Source organism: Myotis myotis, unplaced genomic scaffold (assembly GCF_014108235.1).
Source record: "Myotis myotis isolate mMyoMyo1 unplaced genomic scaffold, mMyoMyo1.p scaffold_m19_p_19, whole genome shotgun sequence".
Lineage (NCBI taxonomy): Eukaryota > Metazoa > Chordata > Mammalia > Chiroptera > Vespertilionidae > Myotis > Myotis myotis.
In genome coordinates, this window is record NW_023416323.1 from 6623321 (window position 1) to 6635754 (window position 12434).

Genomic DNA, 12434 nt, shown 5'->3' on the forward strand with positions numbered 1-12434 from the left:
AGCGTGGTTCTTCCACAAAATACCACGTGCGGGCATGCACGTACAGTGCGATTAAAACTTCGTGGCCCATGTGCAGAAGTTGGTTTTCGGCCTGGGCAAGTCTATTTTGAAGAAGTGGCATTAGAAGAAGTGGGGGTATGTTCGCTGAGGTCGACCCCTCAGATTGAGGACGTTTTTAGCAAAGGCCAGCTTAGGAGTACCCTAATAAAGTTAATAAAAATGTACCTACCTATATAGTTTAAGTTTAAAAAATTTGGCTCTCAAAAGAAATTTCAACCGTTGTACTGTTGATATTTGGCTCTGTTGACTAATGCGTTTGCTGACCACTACCCTAACCAGTTTGGTTCAGTGGAGAGAATGTCCGCCTGCAGACTGAAGGGTCCCGGGTTCAATTCTGGCCAAGGGCACATGCCTGGGTTGCGGGCTCCATCCCCAGTAGGGGGCGTGCAGGAGGCAGCCAACCAACGATCCTCTCTCATCATTGATGTTTCTATCTCTCTCTACCTCTTCCTTCCTCTCTGAAATCAACAAAGAAATATATTTTTAAAAATAATAAAATGGGAAAAAAAAATAATAAAATGGCCCTAACCGGTTTGGCTCAGTGGATAGAGCATCGGCCTGCGGACTGAAGGGCCCCAGGTTCGATCCCGGTCAAGGGCATTTACCTTGGTTGCGGGTGCATCCCCAGTGGGGAGTGTGCAGGAGGCAGCTGATCGATGTTTCTAATTCTCCCTCTCCCTTCCTCTCTGTAAAAAAATCAATAAAATATATACTTTTTAAAAATAATAATAAAATAAAATAAAAATCAATGGAAAAAATGTCCTCGGTGAGGATTAAAAAAAAAAAACCAATGCACTGAAACATACACTTAAAACAGGTGCCTTTCACTCTATATAAATTATATCTCGCCCTAGCTGGTTTGGCTCAGTGGCTAGAGCGTTGGCCTGTGGACTGAAGGGTCCCAGGTTCGATTCCGGCCAAGGGGACATGCCTGGGTTTCGGGCTCGATCCCCAGTAGAGGACCTGCTGGAGGCAGCCGATCAATGATTCTCATCATTGATGTTTCTCTCTCTCTCCCCCTCTTCCTTTCTCTCTGAAATCAATAAAGAAATATATTTTTAAAATATTATATCTCAATAAGGTTGATTTTTAACAAAATACTTTTAATTGATTTGAGAGAGAGAGAGAGGAAGGAGAGAGAAAAAAACGTTGATTTGAGAAACATTGATTAATTGCCTCCATATCCACCCTGACCAGGGATCAAACCTGCAACCTGGGGATGTGCCCTGACTGGGAATGGAAACTGCACAGGACAATGTTCCAACCAACTGAGCCACAGCAGTCAGGGCTAAAGTTAATTTTTAAAAATATAGATGTCCAGGACCCACCAGAATAATTATTTGCGGCGGCCAGGGGATTGTTAAGGGCGGGGGGGGGGGAGGACACATATGTAATACCCTTTGTAATACTTTTAGCAATAAAAAATAAATAAATAAATAAAAAAGCTAAAAAAAAAAAAATTATTATTTGCAGCCAGGGATGTGAACCACAAGACTCTCCCTGTCGTTAAGGGTTAGGGATGAGGTTAAAAGGCACCTGTGCAGCCCTAACTGGTTTGGCTCAGCGGATAGAGCATCGGCCTGCGGACTCAAGGGTCCCAGGTTCGATTCCTGGGCATGTACCTTGGTTGCGGGCACATCCCCAGTAGGGGGCGTGCGAGAGGCAACTGATCGATGTTTCTAACTCTATTCCTCTCCCTTCTTCTCTGTAAAAAATCAATGGGGGGGGGGGGGGGGGAAGGCACCTGTTTAAAAAAAAGGCACCTGTGCAGTGTTCTGTCCCTTCCTGGAAGAGGAGAGAGGAGGGAGTATCTGAAAGAGGCAGAACAGCGGCAGGTGGGGCCAGTTATCCAATCTCTTGCTCCAGTAGGTCAGAAGCTTCAGGCTTCAGATCTCATCATAATTCCCATCTTCTCTTCTCTCCCCCTTGGCTTCTAGTGCTCCAGGGGCATCTCTGGTCTAGAAGGAGAAGGCTTAGGGTTTGGTACCAGGGAGTCTGTCCTTTAAGGCTTATCTGAGGGCAGTTCCTGAGCACAAGCTTCCTGTAATAAGTCCAAGAGTTTGTCCAGGAAAAGAGGGACTGGTCTCTGAGGATAGTCTTCACAAGGTGGACAAGGGCCGTGGGCTGTCACCCACAGCCGGGACCCCAGGGCATCCAGCTGCTGCTGTAGCCTGAACACAGCAGTCCCCACGGATGGGCCCTCCTCAAACCCAACATAGCTCGGAGTCTCAGCAGGACACACCTGTGGGGACAGAGTGACTTGGTGTCTCTGGGCAAGGGCCTGATCCCAAATTCCCACCCCCAAGGTTTCTGACTTCTGGCCTGGAACAAGTCCATTTCACCTCTTTGGGTATCAGTTTTCTCATCCATAAAAGGGAGCTCTGAATAATCCCTATCTATTTAAAAAAAAAAACATATATATATATAGTTTTATTTATTTCAGAGAAGAAGGGAGAGGGAGAGAAACATCAATGATGAGAGTCACTAGTCGGCTGCCTCCTGCATGCCCTACACTGGGGATCAAGCCCACAACCTGGGCATGCGTCCTGACCAGGAATTGAATTGTGGCCTCCTGGTTCATAGGTCGACGCTCAACCACTGAGCTCTGCCGGCTGGGCAATAATCCCTATTTGGAGGGCTGACATTAGCCCATACTGTACCTATGTAAGTTAGAAAAGGGCATCCATTCCTTAAAACATTTCCAAGTGCTATTTTGTTAGAAAAAAAAAGATATTTACTGCCATCTGCTGAAAATTGACTACTATATCCAGGATGTGAATACTATCCTTGTGTATGTGGGATCCTTGTGCAGTGTACAACCTTCACATCCATACACACAAGGCACACACACACACACACACACACACACACACACACGATGGCCCTGTCCACCTTAGAGGATCAGTGTGAAGAGTTAAATAAGCTAATATACTTAAAGCATTTAGACTAGTATGTGGCACAGAGTAAACACTACGTGTAGCTATAATCGTCATCATTATTTGTTATTGTGTGCCATCGTTGTTCTGGACTTCAGAGACAGCAGTGAACAAAATATATTTGTCAAGACTGGGGCTGGGTCATGGACTGGACACCCAGAACGCTAGTGCCAATGCCTCTGCCGCTAACAGTCGTGTCTTCCAAGCCTCGTGGATTCTTCCTAAACTTCCAACTTCACTAAGAAGCTAATGAAATACTCACCAAGAGATCATCTGGGGTGCAGAGACTGCCATCATTTTTGTTTCACTACAATTCTGAGGTAGGAAGGAGAATCAGATCTTGGAGTGGGAGAGCCTGAGCTTCCTCAGACATGCCCCTGCTTCCCCTCCCTGCCCCTGATTGCTGACTCTCCCCTCCTGCTCCTCACCAGCATCTTCATGATGGCAACCAGGAAATAGAAAGGCTCTGAGGACAGAGGGGTGGTCCTGGGCCCCCTGAAGGCCTTACCAGCAGGAGAATGATCCAGAGAGGCCGCATGGGCACCCTGCCTATCCCCAGGCTTTCTCTAGTCCCGTGGCCCAGGGTCCCGGAAGCAAGAGGTACAGAGAGAGGGAGCAAGTTGGAAGACTGGAGGGGGTGAAGGGAACTGCCCCATTCCCTCCCTGTCCAGCTCCACTCAGTCCACAGATACTCAGGGAATGCTCTCCAAGAGGCAGGGGGAGACTGTGACTCTAGAGGAGAGAGGGCCTAAGTCTGGGGGCTTACTGACACCCCCCCCAACCCCTCCACCCCCCCCCACCCTCCCCACCCCCCCACCCCCCGCCAAGGCAGATAGGAGACTTGATTAGTACATGAGGATCAGCCTGGAGAGTTTGGAGCCTCCTCCGCTCCCAAACGGGCCCATAAGATAGCAGCGTGTGGTGTGTGTGTGGGCATCCTGTGCCAGGCCTTATCCGTGTCTGAAGGTGTGTAACGGGGGTCTTTGGTCTCCTTTCTGCTTCTACTTGTCCCCCGGATCTTGGATCTCTGTGCCTGCCTGTCCCTGTCTCTTTCTGAGGGTTTGGTCTCTGTCTCGGAATCTCCATCGCTTGTCTTTTCTGACTGACAGGTGTCTCCTTCCTCCTCCTCTTCTCCCTTGGCCCCTGTCTTTCTGCTCCACGTGTGCCTGTCCTCTCTAGGGCTATGTCTGTGTGTCCCTCCCGGTCATGCTGGGGGTGCTCCCTTCCTCCTGCCCCTTTCCCTCTCACTCTCTTGCCCTTTTGGAGCTGGACTCTAGGCCCACCAACCTCTGCCTCATCTCAGCCTCCAGGCAAAAGGTGAATTACCACACCCCTTTGGACCCTGGACCCGAGGCCCAGTGCTGCCAGAGAAACTGAGGCAACAGTGGGCTCCCTCCACACAGCCTAGAGGAGCCTCCTGGCTGGGAAGGGAGCATCCTGAGTGGGGGCAACAAGGCAGGTGACCCCCTCCTGAGGTTGCTTAGATGGGAGGGGGTGGGGGCGGGGGGCACTGGGGCTGGAAAATTCTGTGGAGAGAGACCTGGGGGCAGAGAACGCGGAGATGATCTAGGGATTCCGGAGGCAGGTCTCTAAGGAAAGGAGGATTCTGGGAGAGGAATTCCAAGGACACGGGTTGCTGGGGAAAGGAGGCTCTGAAGGGAAATAAATTCTTAAGGATGGTCGATTTTGAGGGAGCGGGCTCTGAGAGAGAGGAAGATTTTGTGAAAGGAGATTCTGGGGGGTTGGTTCTAGAAGGTGTATTAGGGAAAGGGAGATTCCGGAGGAGGGGGTTCTGAGGAGATTGTGGGGGGAACGATGGGGGAGAAAGCCCCTGAGTGGAGGGAGATGAGGGAAAGGAATCCAGAGTGAGGGACCCCAAGAGGCAGGCAGGGGAGTGGACTTCCGAGAGGATTCTGGAGAGGAGACCCTGGTGAAAGGTGGGTTCTAGGGGAGGGGCCTCCAGGAGGAAAAGGACTCTGGGAGAGGACTCTCCAAGGTGGGCTCCAGCGGGTAGGAGGACTCTGAATCCTCAACCTGGGAGTCCTGCCTGATTGCCGGCTCCGGAGGGGAGATTCTGGTGGGGGAGGCTTTGGGGAGGAAGTCTGCGGGTGAGGAGGGTTAAGAAGGGCCTCTTCCTCGGGGCCTTGGGGCCGGTGTTCGCTGGGGTAGGAGGAGGGAGATTAGTAAAGACCGGCATGCAAATGAGAACTGTGACCAATGGGGGCTGAAGATGTGAAGAACGGCGTGTGCTCCTCACCCTTCTTTGGCCGCACTACACCCTTCAGGCCCGCCCCTTCGTTCCAGGTCCCGCCCACCGCTCGTAGGATCCGCCCTCCTGCCGCCACAGCCGTAAAGCTCCTCCTCGTCGCGACGCTGTGCTCAAGGCGCCTGCGCACACCCTGTAAAGCCGCCGGGGTGGCCCCGCGTTTCCCTTTTCCGGTGTCGGCGCCGCGCGGTGAGGAGCTCTGTGCACGCCCGCAGTCATGCCGTCCAAGGGTCCTCTGCAGTCTGTGCAGGTCTTCGGACGCAAGGTGGGCCGGGAGCCGGGGAGAGGGGTCGGGGGAGCCGGGGTCTGGAAGAGGTCGATGGCAGGTTCCTGGGCCTACACGGGAGCCGGAACCGTGGTCTCACGTGGCCCTCGTGTCTCCCCTCGCTTTCTGTAGAAGACGGCCACAGCCGTGGCGCACTGCAAACGGGGCAACGGCCTCATAAAGGTGAACGGACGGCCCCTGGAGATGATCGAGCCGCGGACGCTTCAGTACAAGGTGCTGGCACTGACGACGGGCGTTTGGGTTGAGTGGGGGACTGGACAGAGATGTTGAAATAAGCAGGTTTGGAGTTCGTTGATCTTGGAAACTGAGGAATCTGGTATCAACAGGGATGTTTAGAAGCTGAATTAGGATCAGAAAAATGGGGTATTTGGCGATGGTGTGGGGTTTGGGGGTACAGAAGATGTGATGAAAGCTTAGAGTGAGTGAAAACCTGGATGATTAGAGGGGGAGGTAGAAGAGGGTAAAAGGATAAATAGTGATGGAAGGAGACTTGGCGTGGGGTGGTGAACACACAGTCTAATGTGCAGATGGCACGACAGAATTGTACACCTGAAACAATTTATTAACCAATATTACCCCAATAAATTTAATAAAGTGAATGTTGAAGATTGAGAAGGTGCTTTGAAAACGGATATTTGTAAGCCCACTCAATTGGGGACAAGAGACAAGAGCATTACCGGAGTTTTTTTGGCCTGATTTCTCAAAATTAGTTAATGAGGGATAACAGTTTCCACTCCTGGACTTTGTAGGTACTCAGTAAGATTTAAAAGAACAGGAATGGAATTTGGGTTTATTTTGCTTGGCTGAGAAGGGGCTCCTCTCTGTTGGGGCCTCAGTTTCTTTGAGATTGGAGTGTGATTTCTGTCTCTGATAGCCTATGTTGAGACAACTAACTACTCTTCCTTGGTTGAGTTCATCATCTGTAAAATGGGGATAAGTTTTACCTTCAAGAGCTGTTGTGAGGATAAATTAGAATATCTTCCATAAAGTCTATTACTTTTAAATGTAAAGAATAACACCCACATTTCGGGGTTAGTTAGAATTTAGAGGTAGGGTTAAGATACTTGGTATAGCAGACATTACGTATTGTGGTTTACTCTTTCAGTTTATTTGAAGGCTTTGTATGCACAGCCTGTGAGTGCTGGGGACAACAGTGATCCAGAAGGCCCCAGGCCCTGCCCTCAAAGAGCTGTCAGTCTGCTGGGGAAACAGAATGGATCTAATACCAGACACTACTCCCAGAGTATTTGGAGTTGGGATGAGGGGACCCAGGCAAGGATTCTGGCATCTGAGTGGGTCAGGGCAGGATGGGGGGCAGTTTGAAGGGAGACCTAAAGTAGGTAAAATAAATGTGTCCAAGCACATGCAAGATACTTATGCCTGGCAAAATGAGGGTGTGGCACACATTACAGTGTGGTTGTAATTCCTTTGGAAATCTGTGGGGCTCAAAGGGAGGATGGAGAACTCAGGTGGGGAACCCGGAAAAGGCACCTGATATAGCCCTAGAGTGCCTTTTGTTGTTTGAGGCAGCTTTGGTAGCAGCAAAGGCTTCCTTACTATTGAGCTAAAAGTCAGAAGTCTTAAGAACCAGTCTGAGATGGGGAATCTGAGATGCAGGGAGGTTGCCTTCTTAGGTTTCTTTGAAAAGTCTCATCGGTCTTCCATTCCTTCCTGTTCCTGGCTGTGTAGTGATAGCTCAACCCTCCCACAGCCACTAGTACTTTGAGGTTAGTGGTGGCAGAAGCTACATGAAGAGAGAGAAGGATGCTCAATGAAGTGGCTCAGTCGCCCAGATTGTGGTCTAAAATTCTATCATTTTGCACGCCCCCCCCCCCCCCCCCCATTCCTCCAGCTGCTGGAACCTGTTCTGCTTCTTGGGAAGGAGCGATTTGCTGGCGTGGACATCCGAGTCCGTGTGAAGGGTGGTGGTCATGTGGCCCAGATTTATGGTAAGTCCAAGGACCTGGGCAACATGGGTGGGAGGTGGCTCTGAGAGCAAGGTCCTACTCCTGGATCTTCTTAAAACTAATGTACCTTATTTTGTGTGTTTTTCTCACAGCAATCCGCCAGTCCATTTCCAAAGCCCTGGTGGCCTATTACCAGAAATGTGAGTGAGTGGGTCCTTCCCATCGGCGTGGGGGTGGGTGCAAGTCAAGTGCCAGCTCAGGCATTTAGCTCCAGACAGTAGGCGAATGCTTCCGTGGTCATCTAAATCTTATCCCATTTCTTACCCCAGATGTGGATGAAGCTTCCAAGAAGGAGATCAAAGACATCCTTATCCAGTATGACCGGACCCTGCTGGTAGCTGATCCCCGTCGCTGTGAATCCAAAAAGTTTGGTGGTCCTGGTGCCCGTGCTCGCTACCAGAAGTCTTACCGATAAGCTCATCTGGGTTTACCTTTATAATAAACAATGGTCATGGAATTTAAGGTTTCAAGGATTGTGCTATCTTTTGTGGTAGTCTTTGGTTAAAAGAAATACAGGAAGCACCCCAAACCCACTGCCAGTCTGGATTTAAAGCCCTTGCATAAGCCACCACTCTGGGGTTAATGTGGATGGGTGGGAAGGTGGGTGGGAGCAGACCTGGCCCCTTTCCCTGCACCTCAGAGGAGTAGAGTGTGTGGGCACAGCTGAGATGGTGAGTTTCGGGGCTAATGGTTGTGTAGGGTATCAATGAGTTTGGCTTTATTTCAATTCTTTTGCTGCTGGTTAGCACCTCAGGAAAGAGCAGGGGAAATGTATACTATCAATAATCTTGAATAGAAAGAAAGATGGCCTGGGTGGAGTCTGAAGTCAGCAACTAAGGGCATGACTGGGCTGGGAAAGGAATTTTATTTTATTTTTATTTTCTTTTTAAATATATTTTATTGATTTTTTACAGAGAGGAAGGGAGAGAGACAGAGAGTTAGAAACATCGATGAGAGAGAGACATCGATCAGCTGCCTCCTGCACATCTCCTACTGGGGATGTGCCCGCAACCCAGGTACATGCCCTTGACCGGAATTGAACCTGGGACCCTTCAGTCCGCAGGCCGACGCTCTATCCACTGAGCCAAACCGGTTTCGGCAGGAGTTATTGATTTGAGAGAGGGAGAGAGAGAAACACCAATGATGAGAGAGAATCATTGATTGGCTGCCTCCTGCACACCCCCATCTGGGGATCGAGCCCACAACCTGGGCATGTGCCCTTGACCGGAAGCAAACCCTGGACCCTTCAGTCTGCAGGCCAACCCTCTTATCCATTGAGCCAGACCAGATAGGGCAGGGATTTTAATATCAATCTGTAGCTTAGATAAGATTAGGGGGCAAGGGCCCTAAACCCCACTGGGGCTTCATCTGCCTTCAACCACAAGTCAGTACTGCCTCCTGGGGAAAATAAGTCCCAGTTATGCTCCCTAGTAACTGTCCTAATGGGGCTCAAAACATGGCTTTGAGGTCTTCAATGTGTCTGTCCTTCAACAAAAGCCAACAAGTGGGCTTTCAGTTCCTACCATTGGGCTACAACGTGATAGGACGTTTCCACTGTCAAAGAAAATTCTGTGGGATGGTGCGTGTGTATGTATAGCTGGTATAGGCTCCAGGACCACCCACAGATACCAAAGTCCTGGGATGTTCAAGTCCCTTAGTCTTCATATCCAATGCAGAATTCCACATGGGAGTTCAGTTCATTCCCCCATCCCTGCCTTTTTTTTTTTTTTTAAATATACTTTTATTGATTTTTTATAGAGAGGAAGGGAGAGGGATAGAGAGCTAGAAATACCAACGAGAAACATTGATCAGCTGCCCCCTGCACACCCCCCACTGGGGATGTGCCTGCAACCAAGGTACATGCCCTTGACCAGAATTGAACCTGGGACCTTTCAGTCCGCAGGTGGAGGCTCTATCCACTGAGCCAAACCGGCTAGGGCCATTTCTGCCTTTCTATAGGCACCTCACTTGCTCTGGTAAGGGCATCTCTTCATGCCAGTCTTCCCAGCCAACCTAGATGTCCCAGCCATCTGCTGGGGGTGGGGGAGATACTCCCCCTGCTGAGTACTGGTGGCATCTTACCACACTAGACTGTTAATTGAGGGGAAAGTTACACAAATTTTTATAGCAGAAGGAACTTGAGATTTACTGTCCAGTTGCCCTATTTTGTATCTGCCCTACCCAACACAGTTGTGTGACTACCAAGCTGAGCTGCACAGGCGAGAACATTTTCCTTGAAAGTTTTATGGCCGTGGTCAGCAAACTTCGGCTCGTAAGCCACATGTGGCTCTTTGGCCCCTTGAGTGTGGCTCTTCCACAAAATATCACGTGCGGGCACGCGTACAGTGCAATTGAAACTTCGTGGCCCACGTGCAGAAGTCGGTTTTCGGCCTGGGCAAGTCTATTTTGAAGAAGTACTGTTGATATTTAGCTCTGTTGACTAATGAGTTTGCCGACCACTGTATGGGATAGCACTGATACATAGGGAATAAATACAAATACAGTCATGCACCACCCAACAGTGGAGATATGCTCTGAGAAATGCGTTGGTAGGTGTTTTCATTGTGCAAACTACTTGACACAAACCTAGGTGGTACAGCCCACTACACAGCCTGTTGTGTAGGGAAGGAAAAATAATTTTCCCTCTACCCTTCTGGGTTCTTGGCTGACACATCGCCATAATAAAAGAATGACAGGAAGGGGAAAAAAAATATTCCTGTATATAAGGAAGAGGCCCAGGAAAACAATAATTCATCAAAATGGTTGTGAAGATGCTTAGCATGGCACCTAATTGGTGCTCAATCAACTCCGCTAAGTTGATCCTATAAAATTCTGTTGCTTATGAGCTAGTCCTTGTAATATAGTTGAAGCCAACCTTGGATACCTTCTTCAGTTGAAGATCGAAGACACGGTTTTGGTGGTGGTGTGGGAGGGGGGGATCAGTTACAGATCACCAGGAATAGCACAGTGAACAAGGGTAAGGGTGTTAAGTCCTTGTCTCCATTGAGGTTCCAGGTAAGGGCATCCCCCTCTTCCTGGTCCTTACCAACGGAGATTTCCAATTTACAAAAGTAAATGTCCTACAGAGGGTAACCTCTGCTTGGTGTTCAGAGCTTCGCCCATGTCTGCTATTTCTTTAACCAGCCTAAAATAATCCTCATGCCAAATGGGCATATTGTGTTCTGTTCCCCTCCAGCTCCTGGGCTGCAACCTATACAGCACATTACGTACTGAAGACTAGGCAATTCTAACAGAGGTATTTGAGGAATGCATTGCACAGTATTACAGATGAGAAAATGAGCCCAATGGCAAAAGGCAGCTCAGCAAGCTTTTTGCATGGGAGCTGGAATTCACTTTGGTTAACTTCAGTTGATTGGCACTAACCTAACTCTCCCAAGGAAGATAGCAGTATCCCCCTCCTTTGTTTTTTGTTAATCCTCACCAGAGGGTATTTTCCCACTGGTTTTTAGAGAGTGGGAGAGGAGGGGATTGCCTCTTGCATGCTTCCCGATGGGCCAGGGATCGAGCCTGCAACGAGATGTATGCCTTGAGCATGCATGCATGCCTTGAGCGGAATCGAACCAGAGGCCCTTCAGTCCACAGGGCAACGCTCTATCCACTGAGCAATCCAGCTAGCCTCCACCTTTCCCTTTTAAAAAAAAGAATATATTTGTATTGATTTCAGAGAGGAAGGGGGAGAGATAGTAACATCAATGATAAGAGAATCATTGATCAGCTGCCTCCTGCACACCCCACTCTGGGGATCATAGACATGTGCCCGGACTTGGAATTGAATTGTGACCTCCTGATTCATAGGTTGATGCTCAACCACTGAGTGACACCAGCCAAACCTCTGCTCTTCCCTGTTTGAGCCTGATTTTGCAGAAGCTCTAAAAGCGGCTTACAACAGGCAAACTATATTCCTGAGGCGTCAGAGCTGGCCTATGAAGCAAATATATAATTGGGCAGGGAGCAGGAGGGACTAAGGCAAGCCTGGTGCCCATAGTTTTCCCACAGGATCTAGAGATACCCCCCTCACTCCACCTCGTTGAGGCTCCTGGCTGCCTCCCAGAGGCACAGCTGGGATGCATCTGGAGGAGCTAAAGGCACTTGCCTCTTTCCCTGCGCCAGGCCTTAGAGTAGACAGCCTTTTCTCCCTCCCTGACGCCTCCTCAAATACCGGGAATTCCGGCGCTGCTGGGAGCCCAAGTCAGGCTGTGAACTTTCCTTCAGCTGGGAATGTGCAGCTGGGGGTGGCTGGGAATGTGCAACTGGGGCTGAGAGGAGGGCCTGCCTCTGTCCTGACCTTGGGGAGGCTGCAGCGGAGCAGGCCCAGGCCCTGGTGCAGGGCATGGTTACTGCTCAACTGAATAGAAGCCAGCAGCTAACATTTATTAAGCCAGGCCTTGTCCTGGCTACCTTATCACCTAGGACCCTTGGAGTACTGGGCTGTGTCTCAAGTTGGGGGTGGGGGTGGGGGTGGGGAAAGTGCTCCTTATTGTGCCCCCAGTGGCAAAAACAGTGTCTGGGACAGGATAGGTACTCAAGAGTATGGGCTCCGTTGGGCTGCAGGAAATGGGAGTCCCAGCTCCGCCCCTTGCCTGTGTGACTGGGCAAGTTCCTTATCCAATCTGTCTTATTATCCTCATCTCTAAAGTGGGGATTAAAGTCCTCACTTGCCTTTTAGGGCTGTTGTGAGGACTCACAGTGATTGAGTTCATATGAAGTGACTAATGCCCATGGTATGCCATTAGGATTCGATAAATCTCAGCCTTTTTTGCTGTTGTTGATTGCTGAAACTTCAGATTCCTAGGCTCCCGTCCTGGAGGTTGTGATTCTGTAGTCTGGGACTAGATCCTGGGACATCTGTGATTTGAACAATGTGCTGTGAGTCAGAGGCTCAAACACACTTGGGAATT

General features: G+C 49.7%; 1 protein-coding gene across 1 annotated transcript; it reads left to right on the forward strand.

Annotated features, from left to right (window-relative positions):
• The first annotated feature begins 5464 nt into the window (after positions 1-5464).
• Positions 5465-7985, forward strand: RPS16 (ribosomal protein S16). The gene is made up of 5 exons (XM_036346506.1): positions 5465-5527; positions 5660-5761; positions 7401-7497; positions 7608-7655; positions 7785-7985. Exons 1-5 carry the CDS (start codon positions 5480-5482, stop codon positions 7928-7930), a joined length of 441 nt encoding a protein of 146 aa, XP_036202399.1. The 5' UTR covers positions 5465-5479; the 3' UTR covers positions 7931-7985.
• The last annotated feature ends 4449 nt before the right edge of the window (positions 7986-12434 follow it).

Bases quoted from the DNA above. Each gene is read 5' to 3' on its own strand.
- RPS16 (XM_036346506.1), top strand. From the start codon at position 5,480: ATGCCGTCCAAGGGTCCTCTGCAGTCTGTGCAGGTCTTCGGACGCAAG. The intron at 5,762-7,400 runs GTGCTGGCACTG...CCATTCCTCCAG, and splicing joins CGCGGACGCTTCAGTACAAG to CTGCTGGAACCTGTTCTGCT. The intron at 7,656-7,784 runs GTGAGTGAGTGG...TTCTTACCCCAG, and splicing joins GGTGGCCTATTACCAGAAAT to ATGTGGATGAAGCTTCCAAG.